A 21869-nucleotide genomic window follows, 5' to 3' on the forward strand; every position below is an offset into this window, starting at 1 on the left:
GACAGTTGAAATACTTGACACTTAAAATCTTTGGAATGAGGTCGCACGTTGCGTATTTACACGTCATGTCCTAGCGTTGCTTCGCTCTTCCGGTAGGTAGAGAGCTGTCCGTGGTGCTGAAACCGTTATTAGCACACGCACAACATTGTTTACAAACATCGGATCTGATCAGCTCATCAAATCGATATTTGTTTTTCCCGAGCTAGTGCTAGTCCAATACTTTATTATGAACAGTTAGCGAACTAATAGTCTGCTTTGTGATTCACTTTATATATGATACTAAACAAGGCACGGAAGCAATGTTACTGAACTGCTTTGGGACAAATAATAATTCACATGTAGACACCTCCTCCGTGCGTTTACAGACAGTCGAGATATAATAAGGTAGACTGCATGCAAATGTTTTTCTTAACCCTCTCCCTCTGTCAATCATCCATCTCTTTCCCTGACTCCTAAACTGTCTTACCAGCTCCACAGTAATGATCGATAGACAGACTACTAGGCTATAGAGCTTGCACAGGCCCCATATGGAAAATAATCATGAAAATCAAATAAGAATATTGTAAAGCAGAAGAACATTATTTGTACAAACATCTAAGAAGTAATCTAACAAGGATCTGGTAAAATGTATGTTTTTCCTTATATGTCAGTGCTGTATTTGTATATGTGTTAACTTATATGCCTTATATGACATACGCAATTGAATACATTATTGTGGTGCATTTCCTAAAAAGATATTGTAAGACATATTTGAGACAGAATATATGAATTATGTTCTGAGAATGTAACCTCTACAAAACAAATGTTTTCTTATAGGTTTCACATTGTTTTTTATAAGTCAACATATAAAAACCATGACAATTACTATGAGAAAAATAAAGTATTTGCATATAAATGTTCAAGTATGAGTTTCCATGGTTAAGGCTGGGCAGAACCTCCTACTGAACTATTTTATCTACAGCTATGCCTTGGTCTCCCATCCAGGGTTTTAACCAAACCCAGGCCTAATTAGCTTTGATATTTGTCAGTGACTACTACCAATGTGCCATCATGAGAATAATTGTTGCGAGATCTCCACTTAATAACTAAATAGAGTCACTGCTGCTATCAGTCATTCCTCCTCCCCTCCTCTTCTCTCACTCAGTTGATGCCCCTAGTTTGCATCATATACAACCTTAGAACATAAAACTGATCAAGTTTTCCTGATTCTGTCTCAGACTCTGGAGTGATCATGGACCCACGGTCTGAGGGATCCGACCCCCGGTCCGAGGGAACTGACTACGTTCCCAACAGTATTCCCTATGTTCCGGAGCACAGGTCTGAGCTGTGTGTGTCAGAGGCTCACAGCCAGCAGCTACTGGGCATGCTCAGATCGTTCAGAGAGCGAGGCCTACTGTTTGACTTCACTATAACAGTCCAGGACCAGACCTTCCCCTGTCATCGCTGTGTCCTGGCAGCTTGTAGCGACTTCTTCAGGTTGGTGTGTGTGTGTGGGTTTGTGTGTGCGTGCATCTGTGCGTGTGTGTGTGTGCTCTAAAGGTTCTCTGTCTGCAGGGCCATGTTTGAGTTGGACATGCGTGAGTGTGGTGATAGGATGGTAACCCTGAGTAACCAGTCCCCAGAAGCCGTGCGCTGCTTCCTGGACTTCTGTTACTCTGGAGAGATGGTCGTCACCCACGAAAACGTAGACCTGCTGTTCCAGCTCGCCTCTTTCCTACAGGTACACTACATCAGGGGTAACCCTTACCCTAACCCAAATGGCACCCTACCCTATGCCCTACATAGTGCACTATTTTTGACCATGGTCAAAAGTAGTGCAATATTAATGGAAGAGTGTGCCATTTGGAACAAACACTAGATCTGGGTCAGATGCATACTGTATACTGTCAAATCTACTGTATACTGTCAAATCTACTGTATACTGTCAAATCCATTCAGAAACTTGAGAGGTGATGTTGATATATTGACCGGTGTTCCATTTCCCAGGTGTCTGTGCTCTTCAGAGCATGCAGTGACTTCCTGATCGGAACCCTGGAGCTCTCCAACTGCCTGATGCTATTGGCCCTCGCCGAGGGATATGGCTCCGCCTCCCTCCTCCAGCAGGCCAAAGAGTTTGTAGTTCAAAACTTCCACAACCTCTCAATGACTCCAGACTTCCTGGATATGCCGGTGAGGAGCCACTCTGATAAGTTTCCATTATCATTCATTGAGACTCATAAAAAGACGTTTGTGCATTGAAATAAAAGGGCCCTAGCACACCTGATTAAACATATCAGCTCATCATCAAGTTGAATTAGGTGTGTTAGTGCTAAGGTAAATACATCCCTCTGTGTCCCCAGGACAATGACTGGGAAATAGTGAAGTAGATAGTTACTCACTTTAGCTTTTGAGAAATTAACTATCATAATGTCTCCCTGAAGTGTCCACTCTGTCACTCCCCCAATCCCTTTTCTTCCTGAAGTGTGCATGGGTCCACTCCACCTGAAGGATTTAAAAGCATTGGCTTGCTTTTAAATACTAACGTTGGGAAACACTGATTTACTTCCTGTCCTCGCAGTTGGGCGTGCTCGAGGTATGTCTGGGGTCGGACAGTCTCAGCGTGCCCAGTGAGGAGGTGGCGGTGAGGTCATCCCTGAGGTGGACAAGTCACGACCTCCAGACCAGACAGAGGCTGTTGCCACGGCTACTAGCACTGCTACGGCTACATCACGTACCCACACACACCCTGCAGGTACACATACGCACGCAGGATCAGGCGCATGTATGCACCCTCCCCCCCACACACACACACCACACACATATGCATGGTTCTTTTTACCAGTCAAAATGTATTGTGTATGTGTGTTCAGGCCCTGGCCCGGACTGAGAATCTCCTCTCAGGGGACCAACTCTGTGTTAGTCTGGTCAGTGATGCAGTGAGTAGACAGACACAGCTCAGTGGTCTACTGCCAGACGCCAGACCAGCTACCACACAGTCTTACATCTACATCCACAAGACAGAGGAGAACGGAGAGATACACCACAGCTTCTGTTACTGCCTGGACACAGACCAATGGAGAGAGCTACCTCAGGGCCAGGGGGCGGGTTTTAGTATGACCCCTGACCCCTCAGGCTCTTCCCTCACCAGCTACGCCGAGAAGGTATACAAACACACACACACATGCACACACACACAGGCAGTAACACATAGTGGAGTGGTACTTCTGAATTTACGCTTCGATCAACTATAATTATTTTATATCTCCTCTCCTCTCTTTAAGTTGTTTGTGACAGGTGGTTGTCGGGGCAACTGTTGCCGCACAGTGCGTCTTCACGTGGCAGAGCCGTTCCATGATGCGACAGCGGAGGTTTGGTGCTACTGCCCAGTCACACACACCTGCACCCCTGCCCCGGACATGGGGAAACCCCGTACCATGCACACAGCCGTCACAACCCTGGACAGACTGTATGTGCTAGGAGGGAGGACCAGAGGAGAAAGGGAGGGAGCGCCTAGCCTAATGGAGGTGAGAATGTTGATGATGATGATGATGATAATTATGATGGTTGTGATGATGATGATGATCGTCTGTAGGTGGAGTACTACGACCCCCTGGCCAAAACCTGGACCTCCGTCAGCCCTCTGCCCACTGCTATCTACTACCCAGGTACGGAACACACACACACACACAAATGCACACAGACACCCACACACAAATATAGAAACCCCCACACACATACCTCTAACCCTCCCTGTGTCCTCGTATTACCCAGAAGCCAGTGCGTGCGGCAGCATCATCTACACATTGGGTTCGTCAGTGGAGATATCGGACTCCTTCAACCCTTCGCTGGACTGTTTCCTGCGCTACGATGCTGTTTCTGACCAGTGGAGCCACCTGGTGGCAGAGTTTGGTCAGTTTTTCCACGCCACCTTGGTCAAGGCTGTGTCCGTCAACAACACTCTACACCTCTGTGACTTGTCTACGTATAAGGTGACTGACTTGTTGATTGACTGGTTGATTGATGTCTCCATCTATAAGTCTTTTTATATTTCTTCCTCCTTCATTAAATCAGGCAGGTCCTATTGACATAGATACAGTACATGGGGACTTTGGCATGAAAACAAACTTGACAACTATTCTACGAAACACCAACTCACCACACCTGACCAGTCTGAGTCCTGTGTTCTGTCCAGGTGTACAGTTTCTGTCCAGAGACGTGTGTGTGGCAAGGGGAGGGGTCGTTCGAGTGTGCCGGGTTCAACGCAGGCTCCGTGGGCGTGGCCAACCGAATCTACATCCTGGGAGGAGACTACTCACCTGATGAGATCACTGACGAAGTCCAAGTGTACCACAGTGGGCGGGGCCAGTGGGAGGAAGTGACACCAATGCCACGCCCCCTGACAGAGTTTCACTGTCAGGTCATCAGCTTCAACAGATACAGAGACCCCTGGGGAGGAAGGGACACGTAACACACACACACTACCTGGGGACTAAAAGCTGCACTCTGCATCAATGAAATAATTTATGTTTTGTCATACCTCAAGTATTTATTAGTTTTATCACATTTTATGTTATATATTTATTTATAAACTGGGTGGTCGTGCCCTGAATGTTGATTGTCTGACAGCCATGGTATATCAGACCTTATACCATGAGTATGACAAAACATGTATTTTTACTGCTCTAATTTCATTGGTAACTAGTTTATAATAGCAATAAGGCACCTCAGGGGTTTGTGGTATATGGCCAATATACCATGGCCAAGGGCTGTATCTCCGCGTTGCACCTTGCCTAAGAACAGCCCGTAGCCATTGTATATTGGCCATATACCACAACCCCTCGTGCCTTATCAAATCAAATTTATTTATATAGCCCTTCTTACATCAGCTGATATCTCAAAGTGCTGTACAGAAACCCAGCCTAAAACCCCAAACAGCAAGCAATGCAGGTGTAGAAGCACGGTGGCTAGGAGAAACTCCCTAGAAAGGCCAAAACCTAGGAAGAAACCTGGAGAGGAACCAGGCTATGAGGGGTGGCCACTCCTCTTTTGGCTGTGCCGGGTGGAGATTATAACAGAACATGGCCAAGATGTTCAAATGTTCATAAATTACCAGCATGGTCAAATAATAATAATCACAGTAGTTGTCGAGGGTGCAGCAAGTCAGCACCTCAGGAGTAAATGTCAGTTGGCTTTTCATAGCCGATCATTAAGAGTATCTCTACCGCTCCTGCTGTCTCTAGAGAGTTGAAAACAACAGGTCTGGGACAGGTAGCACGTCCGGTGAACAGGTTAGGGTTCCATAGCCGCAGGTAGAACAGTTGAAACTGGAGCAGCAGCACGGCCAGGTGGACTGGGGACAGCAAGGAGTCATCATGCCAGGTAGTCCTAAGGCATGGTCCTAGGGCTCATGTCCTCCGAGAGAGAGAAAGAAAGAGAGAAAGAGAGAATTAGAGAGAGCATACTTAAATTCACACAGGACACCGGACAAGACAGGAGAAGTACTCCAGATATAACAAACTGACCCTAGCCCCCCGACATTGGTCACATACACATATTTAGCAGATATTATTGTGGGTGTAGCGAAATACTTGTGCTCCTAGCTCCAACAGTGCAGTATTATCTAACAATTCACAACAATACATACAAGTCTAAAAGTAAAAGAATGGAATTAAGAAATATATAATTAGGACAAGCAATGTCTTTGTGGCATTGACTAAAATACAGTAGAATAGAATACAGTATATACATATGAAATGAGTAAAGCAGTATGTAAACTTTATTAAATTGACTAGTGTTACATTATTAAAGTGACCAGTGATTCCATGTCTATGTATATAGGGCAACAGCCTCTAAGGTGCAGGGTTGAGTAACTGGGTGGTAGACGGCTAGTGATGGCTATTTAACAGTCTGATGGCCTTGAGATAGAAGCTGTTTTTCAGTCTCTCGGTCCCAGCTTTGATGCACCTGTACTGGCCTCACCTTCTGGATGGAAGCGGGATGAACAGGCCGTGGCTCGGGTGGTTGATGTCCTTGTTGATCTTTTTGGCCTTCCTGTTACATTGGGTTGGGTGGTGTAGGTGTCCTGGAGGGCAGGCAGTGTGCCACCGTTGATGCATTGGGCAGACTGCACCACCCTCTGGAGAGCCCTGCGGTTGCGGGCAGTGCAGTTGCCGTACCAGGCGGTGATACAGCCCGACAGGATGCTCTCAATTGTGCATCTGTAGAAGTTTGTGAGGGTCTTAGGGGCCAAACCAAATTGCTTCAGCCTCCTGAGGTTGAAGAGGCGCTGTTGCGCCTTCTTCACTACACTGTCTGTGTGGGTGGACTATTTCAGATTGTCAGTGATGTGTACGCAGAGGAACTTGAAGCTTTTCACTGTCATCCACTGCGGTCCCGTCGAAGTGGAAAGGGGCATGCTCCCTCTGCTGTTTCCTGCTTAATTTAAACATTTTCTATTCCCAAGAATGCTATTTGGGTTCAAAGCTACAGTAGAGGTTTCTGAGTCTACTGGCCCACAGACTTATCTTTGTTGTTTCTGGACATGTCTGATTACCTGACTAAGGCTGTTGCAGCTGACATGTCATCTATTGTGGTGCCAGATCTATTAAAGAACTTTGTAACTGCGTTTTTCCTGTGTGCAGGTTTTCTGTCTTTATTTTCAGTTTAACTGGACTGGGCCTGCCTTCACTATTTAAGTGAGACAGTGAGAGGCCACTGTCCCGGGTAACAAGTGTTACAACATCCTCTACTGGTAGACTGTGGAATGTTTTTGTGCCAGAGTGGGCTTGTCTAGCCAAACACCACGTTGTAATGTTGAAATATTTGTAAACACTTGAGCAGAGTGCTAACCATTTGACACAAACATAATTGAATTATGATTCTACATAGCTCACATTGTTGACTTTCTCAAAGCCAAAAGCAAGGAGCTTCAAACAGTTCAAATTGAATGAGGGCACCTGTGCTCCATGATCTATCTCCGAGTTTTCGCGGGAGATATTATAAGGTATTCTACTGTTCGGTGTCGTAGGCTACTTGATGACGGACGGATTCAACCATCTGACTGGATAGGGGTGTTCCACAATAGGATACGCTGTATGTTGTACGTTTTGTTTTTAGATGCGTCATGCAAATGTTTTATAGTGTTATAATATTGTGCTACAATTACGCATATTTCGTATACTCCAATTGTTATTTTAGATAGTATTCCTTCACCCCATCTACGAAACGGGAGTTGCCGTCCACTTTTGAGTTAAGCGTTCCTGTCCTGCTCGGGGGGAGTGATGTCACTGATGGAATGTGATCGTTTCGCGAATCTCTCACCCTCGCGAGTCAGTGTACTTTTCATTGCTTTTTTAATCATAAAACAGCTTGTTCCGCATGGACAAAGACGATTGTTCGTAGAGAGACTCAAAGAAAAGTACATTTTCGCTGTTAGTCTGCATTCTAGGACAGTTGCTCAATGGTTTATCATTAAACATTTTGTGGATCGAACAACATAGTTGGCTATATTTCAACTGGGTGACAATGATATAATGTCTAGTAGCTAAATGTTGACCTTTGTGACGTACGCTTTGCTGTAAACTAGAACGTCGACATTTATTTTCCTAAAATACCCCATTTTGTCGATTGAAGATAATCAGGACAGGGCTACAGTCGAGCAAGGACAAGACATCACCCTCAGCATTTTGTTTGCATTTGATCTACAGCGACATACAACAATGTTAACCCAGGTATGTATGGTTTATTACATTCTTATTAGCATGCATTCTTGGTACGTTCTTTCCAACGTGGTACGAACAAACAAGGCTCGGTGTAAACTACTAGCCGCTTGTGTGTGGTGTGTCCAGGGCGCGCGACTCGGACAACGGCAATGTTCTTTCCGCGTAGCCTAAAGAATCAAACCCCTCAAATGATGGTCAGTGAAGAAAGCATCGACGATGGACTTCGTGTGAAACATGTCTACTAGTTTATTGTGTGTCCAAAAATCGTTGACACAACTTATTTTATTACTGCGCAGCATCGAGTGTGTGTAGCCTAGGCTAGACTACAGAAGCCATGTCAGGAGGAATTCTATTGTGTCACCGAAATATTTGGTTCTCCGCTCATTGATTTACATTCCTAACTTTAAGAAAATTACAAATTAGATCAGTGAGTAGACTAGACTAGGATGCCATTTGATCAAGCTCTCTAGTTTAGAGTAACTATTTGAAGAAGAGAAGGCTACATTTTATTAGCCTACTTCAACAGTCTAACCCACTGTCATTAATCTTTGGTGACCGCCCAGCAATCAGGTTACGAGTAAGTGTCATCTTCGTCGCCATCTTTAGATAAATGATCATCTCCTGTCCTTAAAAGTAATTTTAAGTGATTTTGGGCACCTTGTTTGTCTCGTTATGCGTTGATCAGTTCCTATGCAGACGACCCCTGTGTAGAGTACAGACATGGAGTCGATATTTTCCTGACTGTCAAGTCTCGTATGGGATGGTAATGACAATAATACTAGCCAGCCTATAACGTTATACGAAAAGTTATGTCTTGTTGAAATTACGCCTAGACTACCTTTGCCGCTCGGAGAAACCATTCAGACCGGCTTCGTTGTCTGTGTTTCTGTCATACGTTCGCCTACAGTCCGTTTCAGCCCTCGTTTCCTCCCCTCCCCCATTAGCCCTTCCGCTCCGGCTTTAAACACTCCGTTACAATGTTGCCATTAAGTGATACATAATGTCCAATCGAGTTGCAAGTTGCAAAAGTGTTGCAATAGCTTCAGTATATCAACACAGGTATATGCAATATCCACTAGTCGTTCTTGGACTATAGGGTACGTTTTCCTGCTTTGTAGGCTATTTGGCTACACGTTTTTGAAACAGCTGTCCATTTTGTGTCATTCCCGTGTGAGGTGTTCTGTAAGTTTATTTCGATAATCTTAGCCTAAAGTTGTGTGTTCTTTCAAAGCACAACTCTAGATTTATTGCATACTCGTATTATTATTATTTTCCCACTTGCTCTATTGCTTAAACTGATTAAGCTATTAACACTCAGCACACCGGAAATCAATAACTACTAGAATGGCCATGAGGGTCAGCAGTTATTTCAATTGTGTAACTGTTCCATAATCAGTGGCGATAGTCATTGAGAGCAATGAAAAAAGAATAGAGTTAATAAAGCGGCATACAAACATGGTCTCTTGTTTTGCTTTCTTGAGTAAGACAGCTCCAAAATGCAAGTGTTTCAGCTTAGCTCAGTGCTCTCTGTGGTGGTGGAGCGCCCAGCGGAAAATACAGAGCGGAATGGTTGGTAATGTTTTCTAGTTGCGCCGTTATTGGCTCAGTGTTCTGTCACTCATGGGGACACTACGTCACCGTAAATTCTACGGAGAGAGCTTGAAAAAATTCAAGCCCCTTGGGTGCTGCAATAGAGTTATATTAGAAGTGCCCATCGAAGAAGGCTTAAGGTCATTGGTCACAGATAAAATGGGGTCAAATCCCATTTGATCTACCCTAGCTTTGAATGGACTGATCATGTCACATCATACTTTCAAATTCTTAGCTAGAAAGCGAGACAAGCAGTCATCATCATGAATCACGTTGACAATCTACTGGCAAATCCTTTTCAATCCTTGTCATATGAAGAGAAATGAGAAAACATCTGTATGAAAAGGGTTTGAATACATGAGAATTGTGCATCACATATAACGCTGTTAAACTGGGAATACTGGGGAAATCAAACGTTGTGGCTCAGCTAGACATATAGACGAGCCATCAACCTTCACAACCAACAAACGGAGGAGAATAGGTACGTGCTTGACACAATTATAGCATGTATTAAATTGTGGTAATTGTGAGACAGCACTGCGGGGCCATGTCGAGTCGGCCGACTCCTTGAACCCAGGCGTTTTCAGGTGTATTTTTGAGACCATGCGTGAAGGAGATTACAGGTTACAAAGGCTTTATGACGACCAACCCATTTTTAAGGGTACATCAAGCACAATCCAAAACAAACTTTTGGATTGTATGTATGAAGTGTACAGAGAAGCTATCGCTAAGGAGATGTCTGAGACTCCTTTTGCATCTGTACAGGTAGATGAGACCACTGACGACTCCTGTAAGTCACAGATGGTAATAGTGCTGCGCTACATGAAAGGGAAAGGAGGATACCTAGTCAGTTGTCCAACTGAATGTATTCAACTGAAATGCGTCTTCCGCATTCAACCCAACCCCTTTGAATCAGAGAGGTGCGGGTGGCTGCCTTAATTCAACATCCACGTCTTCGGCGCCAGACAACAGTGTGTGTGAGAGTCCTAGCGCCACTGAATGTCAAGGAGAAGCTGTTTGCACAAAACTACGATGGTGCAGCAATGATGAGTGTTAATGTACGTGTTGTCCAAACGGTATTGAAGGAGACTTAGCCAAACGTACAATTTGTGCACTGTTATGCACACCAACTGAATCTAACACTTCAGCAACTTTGTGCAGGGAGAGTGAGTGTGCTTAAAGTGTTTTCTGCAGACCTATCCTCCTTTTTCACTGGCTCACCCAAAAGACTCCGCTCTCACGGAATCAATGAACAGACAGGTCCCCAGGCCACCGGGCACACGATGGAATTTTAAAAGCAGAACCGTCAATGCTGTGTGGGAGGACCGTGAGACACTGGCCCAGTGCATGGAGGACATCCGCACGCAGCTTGGATGGGATGAGATCACCATCAGCGAGGCTTATGGTTCTTTTCCTTGGTAATGCCAGAGGTGGATATTTTGTACAAAATAATGCAGAAACGAACCATTGATGCAGCAGGAATTGCTGGTGCAATCAACAATTTCAAGGTGAACATTCAAAACATTCGCAAGCAATCTTATACACTGGCCAAAGGACATGTTGATGCCACTGAACCAAGGCGGAGAAACCTTAACACTGCATCCATGATGAATGAGGCATGCTACACGATCACTGCTCATGTGCAAGAAAGGTGAAAGTGACCACTTAATTGTGAAAGTGACCACTTAATTGCAGCAAAGTTGGTGGACGGCTAATCTTTCCCCCAGTATGTATATTCCTTTCCGACCACAGAACTCCAGTGTGCTACCATGCCAGGAGAAGTTGAAAAGGGAACTGTTCACTGTCTATCGGCATCCTGAGCTGCACTCTGGAAAGACAGCACTTTCTTTATTGAAATCACTCTACGAGAACAACCTGCAGGGGGCCTTGTCTGAGACGTTCTCTCTTCTCAAAATCATCATCACCACTTTGATGACAACTGCAGAGTTAGAGAGAAACTTTTCCACCCTTAAAGAATAAAACCATCACACGCAACTCCGTGGGCCAGAAAAGGTTAAAAGCATTGGCCATGCTGTCAATCCAGCATGACTCCATCCAGAGAATGACAGACTTTGATGACAAGAAGGACCACCATGCCAACTTCCTGTTCAAGTGAGCACAGCACAGCAATAGTGAGTCCATAAATATGTCTAGTATGCTGCTATATAAGTGATGTAATATGCCAAGGAGATATGTATACTGTAGCTAAGAAAGTAATACTATGTGTATGTTGTGTAGTAAACAGTTTGTAGCCCATATGTCTCACCCTAATAATGTTGTCCCTTTCCCCCTTAGAACATTGCCTACTGTTCTGACTTGGTGGTGACCATGTAGCCTGTTTTAGAGAAATCTCATCTTTGAATATTGTAACAGCTTTCATTGTCTGCTTATGTGCCCCTGTTAATTTAGCCTAATGTTCGGACTTGGTGTACAGAGAGAATACTGTAAGAAAGGCCCATGTTCTGAATTATGTCGCTGTCCATTTCAAAGTGCTGAACGAATAGGCGGCATATAGGCTACATCCGTTTCAGCTCGCTCATGTCTTAATCAAAATTACGGCTTACCTCTTAACCGCTTATCATCATCTATGCCATAGTTTGTACATCTGCATTGTTATATTGCATATATATGTCTCTCACTATTATCTTATTAATCATTTTAGGCAGTGTTAGAATGATGCATTTCATTGTTTTTCTTACTTTGTGTGTTATAATTATCTCTGGTGCTTTTCTCCAAACGGAGGGTGGTAAGTTACAGACACAACAACATTATATTTTAGTATCCCCTCATCATAACCATGTTTGCCAGTGACAGTCTCTTCCCATTCAAATATTTTTGGTCAACAAAAAGTTCAGTAATAGACCCATTTCAGTTCATAGTGCGAGGGTTTTCTTGTCAGTGTGTCTGTATATTGTCTATAAAAGTGGATCCTCGTGATTGTATTGTCCTTCCTTTTTAGACCACATAGGACTAATAAAATACTTCAAATGGTAGGCTAACCGCTAAGTCTGGGTCTCTTTCTCGCTATCTGTGGTGACTTAAAGAAGAGTAAAGTTAAGGCCTCAACATCTATCTGAACTTCTGTCGCTGTCCTTTTTGAAGTAGCTGAACGAATAGGCCTACCTCATCACAGCTCATTTGCTTGCACTCGCTTATACTTAGAGCTAAGTGTTAATTATATAAGAACAAACATTGTGAATTTACTGAACATAAATGTAATAATGTTTGTGTATGGTTCAAAAGTCAAAACTGTCACGTTGTATAAAGCAGTTGTTCTCTAACTTTTTATAGTCCCGTACCCCTTCAAACATTCAACCTCCAGCTGCGTACCCCCTCTAGCACCAGGGTCAGCGCACTCTCAAATGATGTTTTTTGACATCATTGTAAGACTGCCACACATACACTATACGATACATTTATTAAACATAAGAATGAGTGTGAGTATTGTCACAACCCGGCTCGTGGGAAGTGATAAAGAGCTCATATAGGACCAGGGCACAAATAATAATATAATAATAATCAATAATTTTGCTCTTTATTTAGCCATCTTACATATAAAACCTTATTTCTTCATCAAAAATTGTGAATAACTCACCACAGGTTAATGAGAAGGGTGTGCTTCAAAGGATGCACATAACTCAGTCTTAAATCATTTTCCACACACAGTGTGTGCCTGTATTTAGTTTTCATGCTAGTGAGGGCTGAGAATCCGCTCTCACATAGGTACGTGCTTGCAAAGGGCATCAGTGTCTTAACAGTGCGATTTGCGAAGGCAAGAAATTCTGAGCCCAGTCCTATCCAGAAATCTGTCAGTGGCTTCGGATTAAATTCAATTTTCACAGAACCGCTTGTTGCAATTTCGATGAGGATCTCTTGTTCAGATTTCGGTAAGTGGACTGGAGGCAGGGCATGAGAGTTATATAATGAATCCAGTTGTTTGTGCACCCAGCTCACTCAGGTGCTTCGCATTTGACATTGTCCGTAAGCTTGAGTTCATTTGCACACAAAAAAATCATACAATGATGGAAAGACCTGTGTGTTGTCCTTGTTAATGCAGACAGAAAAGAGCTCCAACTTCTGAATCATAGCCTCAATTTTGTCCCGCACATTGAATATAATTTAGGATAGTCCCTGTAATCCTAGATTCAGATCATTCAGGCAAGAAAAAACATCACCCAATCGTGTGAGAAACTCGTCGTCATGCAAGCGGTCAGACAAGTGAAAATGATGGTCAGTAAAGAACTTTAAGCGCATCTCTCAATTTAAAAAAACATGTCAGTACTTTGCCCCTTGATAACCAGCGCACTTATGTATGTTGTAAAAGCATTACATGGTCGCTGCCCATATTGCATAATGTAGAAAATACACGAGAGGGCAGGGGCCTTGCTTTAACAAAGTTAACCATTTTCACTGTAGTGTCCAAAACATCTTTCAAGCTGCCAGGCATTCCCTTGGCAGCAAGAGCCTCTTGGTGGATGCTGCAGTGTACCCAAGTGGCGTCGGGTGCAACTGCTTACACGCATGCTACCACTCCACTACGTCTCCCTGTCATGGCTTCTGCGCCATCAGTACAGATACCAACACATCTTGACCACCGAAGTCCATTTGATGTCACAAAGCTGTCCAGTACTTTAAAAATATCCTCTCCTGTTGTCCTGGTTTCCAGTGGTTTGCATAAGAGGATGTCTTCCTTAATTAACCCCACATAAACGTAACAGACATATACCAGGAGCTGTGCCAGGCCCGCCACGTCTGTTGACTCATCCAGCTGTAACGCATAGAATTCACTGGCTTGTATGCGAAGCAGTAATTGTTTCAAAACATCTCCTGCCATGCCACTGATGTGTCATGAAACAGTGTTGTTTGATGAAGACATTGTCTGTAAAGTTTTTTTTGTCCTGTTCCCCCATCATTGTCCCAGCCATATCTGCAGCAGCAGGAAGAATGAAGTCCTCCACAATAGTATGGGGCTTGCCTGTCCTAGCCACTTGGTAGCTCACCATATAAGATGCTTCTAGCCCCTTCGTATTAATGGTATCTGTTGCTTTTATACATGTCTTATTACTCGAAAGTCGTCTTAATTCTCGTTCAAAAAACTCCCGTAGCTTATTTTTCAAATCGGCATGTTTTGTTTCTAAATGTCTGCGCAAGAGTGAAGGTTTCATTGAGTTGTGAGATAGTACTTCTGCACATATAACACACTGTGGCTGAGGAAAGGCACTACTTCCAATATAAGTGAACCCCAAATCAATGTAGTTCTCATCATTTTTGCTCCTCTTTGATTGTCCAACGTCCCTGTCTCTTGTTCAGGGGTTTCCCAGGTAAGGGGTCAGTAGCTCTTCGGCTGCATCAGATTCACAACTGTTAGTGTCCATGCTAGCAGGGCTAACAACAAATGTAGAATGACTGATGCTAGCATTGGATGTGCTCGTGAAAGCAGAACAACTTGTGTCATCGGCAGGTGCAGGTGTAGTACTGCTGGTAGTAGCAGTACTACCAGTAGAGCTGGTATGTGTTTCTATGGACGCGGGCCTTACTTTTTTAACCATTTATCAATTTTCGAGCAAACGGAATGAGCAGCAGCTATGTTTGTCTACATACCGTTAGTGGAATCGAGCGAGATTCCAACGGTTAATGTGATTGGATGTTAATTATTTGACTAGGCTACCTGTATATGACATCGTGTTATTTCGCTGAACACTATATGGTTTAATTTTATTTTTGGCAGTGAAACGAGGCTACTCAGGCGAGTAAAAGACCTCACCCAAATGTATAGCCCCTTCGGAAAATATAAATGGATTATTTGAATATCTTTATTTTTTATTTTTTTTAAATGTGAATTTCATTTTTATTTGGCGTATCCCCGACGGCATTGTGTGTACCCCAGTTTGGGAATACCCGATATAAAGGATTGGAGAAAGGCGCCTAGGAATACGTAATATTGGGTTTTAATTCTTCACCCAATAATACATGCCATGAAAGGCACGGGGACGAAGCCAAAAACAAACACGTATACAAAAACACAGGGATGTAACCCAAACAAAAGAGTGAGGTTAAACCTCTAATAAATACACGGGACGAGACCCGTAATAACAAGTGCACGACAGTACACGGGACGAGACCCGTAATAACTAGTACACCATACACGCGGGACGAATGCCGAAAAACAACAAAGCACAGGTACTCACAAGACCAACGGACATGGGAACAATAACCGACCAAAACAATGGTGAACAGAGGGCACATATATACAATTACTAATCAGGGGGAATGGGAACCAGATGTGTATAATGAGACAGTTCAGTGATGCCTAGAAGGCCGGTGACGTAGACCTCCGGAACTGGTGCACGGAATGAGCAGCAGTACCGGGGGAATCCGTGACAAAAACTCATGTGGACATGAATTATTACTGAAGGAGAATGTCGTTCTTATCCAGTTACACAAATCCACAAGGAATCAGTAGAAACCATATTTATTTAAGCAAGTCAGCCATAAGCTCCACTCTCAGGACAGCTTTATGTAGACTCTAAAAGTGTGCACTGTTTATCATCGTTACAGTGCATTTAATGTATTGTTTAGAGTTGTGTGGTGGCTTCGCTGGCATGCATCTAAAATAATTGGTTGTTTTCCCCACCAAGATTGACATGCTAAAATCGCCACTGTCCATAATAAATAATACATTGCTAAATGAATGCATTTATTGTGTTATAATAGGTCATAAGAAACCTCAGGACACCAAATGTAAATTGTAATCAGTCAGAAAATGTACTGGTTGATCCAGAAGCACATAGACTGGAGTGTATTTTTTGACTGTAAGACAACAGTTGCCCATCTAGCCCGTCCAAGCTACACCTAAACTATATTGAAACTAATTTCACACATATTATAATAATAATAATAGATGTGGCCTAAAGAAAATATTAATTTGACAATGGTCTGATGGGTAACAATAATATCAATTGAGAATGAAGAGACTGATGACCAATGCGCGAGCATTGGAAATGAAGGGACCGGAGCTTATTCCATATCAGTCTACAGGGGTCCATGCAGGCCAGATGTTTTGATTGCTATACCCTATTTGAAAGAGCAGATTCCAAGGTTTCTAATGGAGCTATTTTTGCCAAACAACTCTACAAATTGTGCAGATCGTCTCTGTTTCAAAGTATTTATTTTTCCTAGAACAACCGAGGCGCCATACACATGCCTCCCGCGCTTTCCTCGCGGCACTTTACTATTGCACTTAGGTGCGTTTTGTTTCAGCTCGCCAGGTGCACTGAGTAGACGGAGTTTGCTTTCAAGGCCAATAGAATGGTCTCAAATGCACACACTTTGCCTACCCGGCGCTACGGGCAAGCTGCATGGACAGGAGGGACTCAGCATGTTATAATGTGGTTATTAATGTTCTAAAATAACAAGGTGTTTGTTTGTTTCCACAGAGAAAGAGAAAACGCACTGTGGAGGACTTCAACCAGTTTTGCACCTTTGTGTTGGCCTATGCTGGATACATCCCCTATCAAACAGAGGTAGGTTGATAAAACACAGATTTTTCCTGTTCAAGTAAGACTGAGATGTAGCTTATTAACACCAAATTGCTCTTATAATTAATTGATGTCTTATTGTTTCTAAACTGAACAAAAATATAAACGCAACATGTAAAGTGTTGGTCCCATTTTTCATGCGCTGAAATAAAAGATCCCAGAAATGTGCCATACAAAAAAGCTAATTTCTCTCAAATTTTCTGCACAAGTTATTTTAAATCCCTGTTAGTGATAATTTCTCCTTTGCCAAGATAATCCATCCAACTGACAAGTGTGGCATATCAAGAAGCTGATTAAACAGCATGATCATTACACAGCTGTACCTTGTGCTGGGGACAATGAAAGGCCACTCTAAAATGAGCAGTTTTATCGCACAACACAATGCCACAGGTATCAAGTTTTGAGGGAGTGTGCAATTGGCATGCTGACTGCAGGAATGTCCACCAGAGCTGTTGCCAGAGAATTCCATGTTTATTTCTCTACCATAAGCCGCCTCCAACGTTGTTTTAGAGAATTTGGCAGTACGTCCAACCAGCCTCACAACCGCAGAGCACGTGTATGGCGTCATGTGGGCAGGTGGTTTGCTGATGTGAACAGAGTGCCCCATGGTGCCAGTAGGGTTATGGTATGGGCAGGCATAAGCTACGGACAACAAACACAATTGCATTTTATCAAAAGCAATTTGAATGCACAGAGATACCATGACGAGATCCTGAGGCCCATTGTCGTGCCATTCATCCGCTGCCATCACCTCATGTTTCAGCATGATAATGCATGGCCCCATGTCGCAACGATCTGTACACAACTCCTGGAAGCTGAAAATGTTCCAGTTCTTGGCCTCGGTACTCACCAGACATGTCACCCATTGATCAAGTTTGGGATGCTCTGGGTCGACGTGTACAACAGTGTGTTCCCGCCAATATCCAGCAACTTCTCACTGCCATTGAAGAGGAGTGGGACAACATTCCACAGGCCACAATCAACAACCTGATCAACTCTATGTGAAGGAGATATGTCGCGCTGCATGAGGCAAATGGTGGTCACACCAGATACTGACTGGTTTTCTGATCCACGCCCCTACTTTTTTTTAAAGGTATCTGCGACCAACAGATGCATATCTGTATTCCCAGTCATGTGAAATCAATAGATTTAGGGCCTAATTTATTTATTTAAATTGACTGATTTCCTTATATGAACTGTAACTCAGTAAGATCTTTGGAATTGTTGCGTGTTGTGTTTTAATATTTTTGTTCAGTATATTTCTGTTGAATGAGGTCTCCAGTTCTGCTGTTTTTTCCATGGTGATATATCCCCCTGTAGGATTGGTGGTGTAGTGACAGCAAGCCCAGTGACAGCAACCCCTGCAGCAGCAGCCACAGTACCAGTCCATGGGCCTACCAGTCCTCTCCTAACTCAGACTGTGGCTCCTCCACTCAGAGCCAGAAGGAGAAAGGGAAGGAGGTGAAGAGGAGGAGGTCAGACAAGAAGCCTGCAGGGCCTGGCCAGGGGGAGAAGAAGCCTAGAGGAGGAAGTGCCAAAAAGTCTCCCAATACGAAACAGGCTGCCCCTACATCAACAGTCAGCAGAACGCCAGAGCTCCATGAGCAGCACCAGTCCCAGTCTGAACGGATCAACTTCAACAGCTGTCCTACTGACAACAAAACACATCCTCTGACAGCTCCGAAAAGGGACCATGACTGTAAACTTTCCCAATCTTCCCTGACTCAACTCTTCCCTGAAGCCACCTCCAGCAGCTCTCTGTCTGTCCACAGGAACAAGATCAACACCGGTCAGACACACACACCAGACCCTAACGGGTCAGCTGGGAAAACGAATGATGCTACAACCCCTCAGAAGACAGGAAGTGAAGAACTGGAACAGGAAGTGACCGAACATCCTGTTGACATGACAACGACAAGCTGTGAGATGGGGAAGAGCTGTCCTCACAGGCCGGGAGACAGGGAAAAGAAGAGACGAAAGGAAGAGAATGTGACGAGGGAGAGCTGGGAGGGGTCTGGGAGTGAAGGAAGGATAGACAGTGGTCAGAGGTCAGATATCCTGAGGATGGTGATGGACAGGAGGTTGAGAGGTCAGCTAACTGAAGACCAGGAGACAGGCTACCACACAGAGGAGGGTAGCAGCCCCGACCGGGACCATGGAGGGAGCAACTACCAGACAGACCAGGGAGGGAGCGATGGAGAGGACACATCTGCAGACAACAGCAAGATGGAGGGTGAGTAGAGAGGAACCCCACTTGAGACTTAAGATTAGTCCCAAATGGCACGCTCTGCTCTGTAGCACTAATTTTGACCAGGGCCCATATTCCATATATAGTGAACTACTTTTGATCAGGACCATAGTAGGGCTCTAGTTAAAAGTAATAGGGAACAGGGTGCCGTTTTGGATGCAGCTCGCTCATTACCTCATCACTATCTTCAACCATCATCGCTAGTATAAAACAGAGGCTGTGTTTAATATAATGTCTCTTCTATTTTCTCTCTTAGATGAGGACGACTCGTGGGACCTGATCACCTGTTTCTGCCTGAAGCCGTTCGCGGGTCGGCCCATGATAGAGTGTAGTGAGTGTGGCACCTGGGTGCACCTGTCCTGCGCTAAGATCCGCCGCACCCACGTTCCTGAAGTCTTCACCTGCCAGCCCTGCCGAGATACCAAGACCAACATCAGACGCTCCAACCGGGCGCGGATCGCCCCCCGCAAACGCTTCAGCGACTAGAGAGCACCAGTTGGTTCATTGGCTGCGTCCCAATTGGCGGCAGGTAACCTAGCGGTTAAGAGCATTGGGCCAGTAACCAAAATGTTCCTGGTTCGAATCCCCAAGGTGGAAAAATCTGCTGTTCTGCCCTTGAGCAAGGCAGTTAATTCCCAACAACAACTGCTCCCCGGGCACTGATGATGTCATTAAGGCAGCCCCCTGCACTTCTCTGATTCTGAGGGGTTGGGTTAAATGCAGAAGACACATTTCAGTTGAATGCATCCAGTTGTGTAACTGACTAGGTATCCCCTTTCCTATTCCCTATATAGTGAACTACTTTTGACCAGAGCCCTATGTAGAGAATAGGTTGCCATTTGGGACATTGACCACTAGTGAGCATCAAATTCTTTGCTGGTCCATTCTGCCACTCTGCACAAACCACCTCCAGCCACCAGGGTAGTGTTCAGTAAGACGCACAGAACATGTAAATTATTGAACAAGTCCAGGTAGTCCTCCCTGTTTCAGTCCTTTTTCTTCCGTTTTGTGCCTAACGAACACGATGCAGGACACTGCCATCAGCAACCAAGCCATGAGTCTACGGTCGTGTTCCTCTGCTCAGACGTTGTATTCATCAACCAATGGTTGCGTACCACATCATCAACTGTGTCGTCGGGCACCAGATTGTTATAACATATGGGGCCGGTTTCACAGACGAGGCTTAAGCTTAGTCCCAGACTAAAATGCCTGTTTGAGCTGTCTTAACTCAAGTCTGTGCAAGTCGCTTTATCTTAAAATAGTCGTAGATTTAGCCTGTTCTGGATAAAACAAAGCAGATTGCAAGAGGGATTAGAGCTACTCTAGGACTAAATTGAAGCTTAAATGAATCTGTCAAAGAGGCAGGTTTAACTTCTGCTTAGTACTGTTTGTGAGGGAGCATGGACTATTTGGAATATCTAAATGAAGACCAACATGCACCACAGAGGCCAGCCAGACGAGTACTTGTGGATAGGAGTAATCCATTAAATTACTTAGATGAAATAGCTTTTCGAGACCACTTTCATATGTACGAAGAAAATGCATTGGAGATAATATCTCTGCTTGAGCCTAGACTTTCCTCTCCATCTCAAAGACGAAGGCCTTCACCCAATTCTCTCCACGTTCTGATCACGTTGAGGTTTTTGGCATCTGGAATCTTTCGTCATGAAGCTGGTGATGTGTGTGGTGCCAGTGAAGCAACTGTGTAGAATAGTTCAAAGTCTTCACATCAAGTTTCCTGATTCTGCTGGCCAAGCCAATTATAAAGTGCTATTCTATGAACATGGACACTTCCCAGGAGTGATTGGCTGTATAGAGAGGATGTCATGTTCCCATCAAGTGTCCATCAACTCCTGATGCTGAGGAGTACAGGAACCGTATGAACTGGTTTTCCAGCAATGTTCAGGGTGTATGCACTCTTAATTTAGAGTTATACATTGTTGCACGTTCGAAAGGTGCCACTCACAATTAAGGTTTTTTTTCGCAACTCTTCATTGTGTGCTCAGTTTCAGAAAGGACAACATCGTGGACTACTACTTGGTGACAGTGGATATGTGTAATTTTTTATTCACTCCATACATAAATCCCACAACAGCTGAGCAGCAAAGATACAACAGAGCTCATATCCGCATGAGAGGGATAGTCGAGCGTATGTTTGGAGTATGGAAAAATCGATTCCAGTGTTTACGCAATACACTTCGTTTCAAGCCAAGAAGATGCTGCAAGGTGTCATTGCTACAGCTGTGCTGCACAACTACCTGAAGCAGCATTGCTGTCCTGATCCTCCAATGATCAAGCAGATGTGCCCATGGCTGAGGCAGGCAATGACCAACGAGGACTTGCACACAGAGTTGCTTTCACATTCAGCACGTCAACTAGATGAGATGCATTTAAATATGACATGTATTCATTATGGCTTATTTCTGCTTTGATAATGTTTGTTCAGTACAAAATTCAAATAGTGTGCAGCAAAATTAAATGAGTGACTAAACCAAGGCCGGTTTAAAATGTAGTTTGTGGTGATTAAAATACACTCACTCATGAATAACCAAATGACAAAACATTTGTTTTTTACATATCGTTCACCATGGCTGTTAAGTCACAATTGTCTCATTACTGTATCTATTTTGAATCATTCCTCTCTCGTCCAACTTCATATCCAATTCAACCTGTAGAATTCTCAGTTTCATGTCATTTCATACTCATGAAATTCTCTGGTTAACTTTTCATGCATGGTCATCTTCTTTGTTCTCTGCTGAAAGGTGGTGGCAGCATCTTCTCTCAGGGATGTTA

The 21869-nt window shown here is 44.0% G+C and overlaps 2 protein-coding genes across 4 annotated transcripts; both read left to right on the forward strand.

Annotated features, from left to right (window-relative positions):
• The first annotated feature begins 76 nt into the window (after nucleotides 1-76).
• Nucleotides 77-6615, forward strand: kbtbd3 (kelch repeat and BTB (POZ) domain containing 3). 3 transcript variants are annotated; one of them, XM_055895877.1, is made up of 10 exons: nucleotides 77-627; nucleotides 1218-1476; nucleotides 1555-1720; nucleotides 1987-2169; nucleotides 2558-2731; nucleotides 2850-3140; nucleotides 3261-3503; nucleotides 3572-3644; nucleotides 3751-3968; nucleotides 4172-6615. In XM_055895877.1, exons 2-10 carry the CDS (start codon nucleotides 1232-1234, stop codon nucleotides 4445-4447), a joined length of 1869 nt encoding a protein of 622 aa, XP_055751852.1. In that variant the 5' UTR covers nucleotides 77-627; nucleotides 1218-1231; the 3' UTR covers nucleotides 4448-6615. The 3 variants fall into 3 exon arrangements, with proteins under 3 accessions (XP_055751852.1, XP_055751853.1, XP_055751854.1); XM_055895878.1 differs by having other exon boundaries at nucleotides 77-384; XM_055895879.1 differs by lacking the exon at nucleotides 77-627 and having other exon boundaries at nucleotides 1396-1476; nucleotides 1616-1720.
• A 662-nt stretch (nucleotides 6616-7277) lies between these two features.
• Nucleotides 7278-21584, forward strand: LOC129832108 (PHD finger protein 13-like). Its single transcript, XM_055895880.1, has 4 exons — nucleotides 7278-7709; nucleotides 16727-16813; nucleotides 18149-19061; nucleotides 19333-21584. The coding sequence occupies exons 1-4, from the start codon at nucleotides 7698-7700 to the stop codon at nucleotides 19560-19562; spliced, it is 1242 nt and encodes a 413-aa protein (XP_055751855.1). The 5' UTR covers nucleotides 7278-7697; the 3' UTR covers nucleotides 19563-21584.
• The last annotated feature ends 285 nt before the right edge of the window (nucleotides 21585-21869 follow it).

Source organism: Salvelinus fontinalis, chromosome 33 (genome assembly GCF_029448725.1).
Source record: "Salvelinus fontinalis isolate EN_2023a chromosome 33, ASM2944872v1, whole genome shotgun sequence".
Lineage (NCBI taxonomy): Eukaryota > Metazoa > Chordata > Actinopteri > Salmoniformes > Salmonidae > Salvelinus > Salvelinus fontinalis.

Excerpts from the sequence above, each read along its gene's own strand:
- kbtbd3 (XM_055895877.1), top strand. The coding sequence starts at position 1,232 with ATGGACCCACGGTCTGAGGGATCCGACCCCCGGTCCGAGGGAACTGAC. Across the intron at positions 1,477-1,554 it reads GCTTGTAGCGACTTCTTCAG|GGCCATGTTTGAGTTGGACA; the intron begins GTTGGTGTGTGT and ends CTCTGTCTGCAG. Across the intron at positions 3,969-4,171 it reads GTGACTTGTCTACGTATAAG|GTGTACAGTTTCTGTCCAGA; the intron begins GTGACTGACTTG and ends TGTTCTGTCCAG.
- LOC129832108 (XM_055895880.1), top strand. Across the intron at positions 16,814-18,148 it reads ACATCCCCTATCAAACAGAG|GATTGGTGGTGTAGTGACAG; the intron begins GTAGGTTGATAA and ends ATCCCCCTGTAG. Across the intron at positions 19,062-19,332 it reads AGACAACAGCAAGATGGAGG|ATGAGGACGACTCGTGGGAC; the intron begins GTGAGTAGAGAG and ends TTTCTCTCTTAG.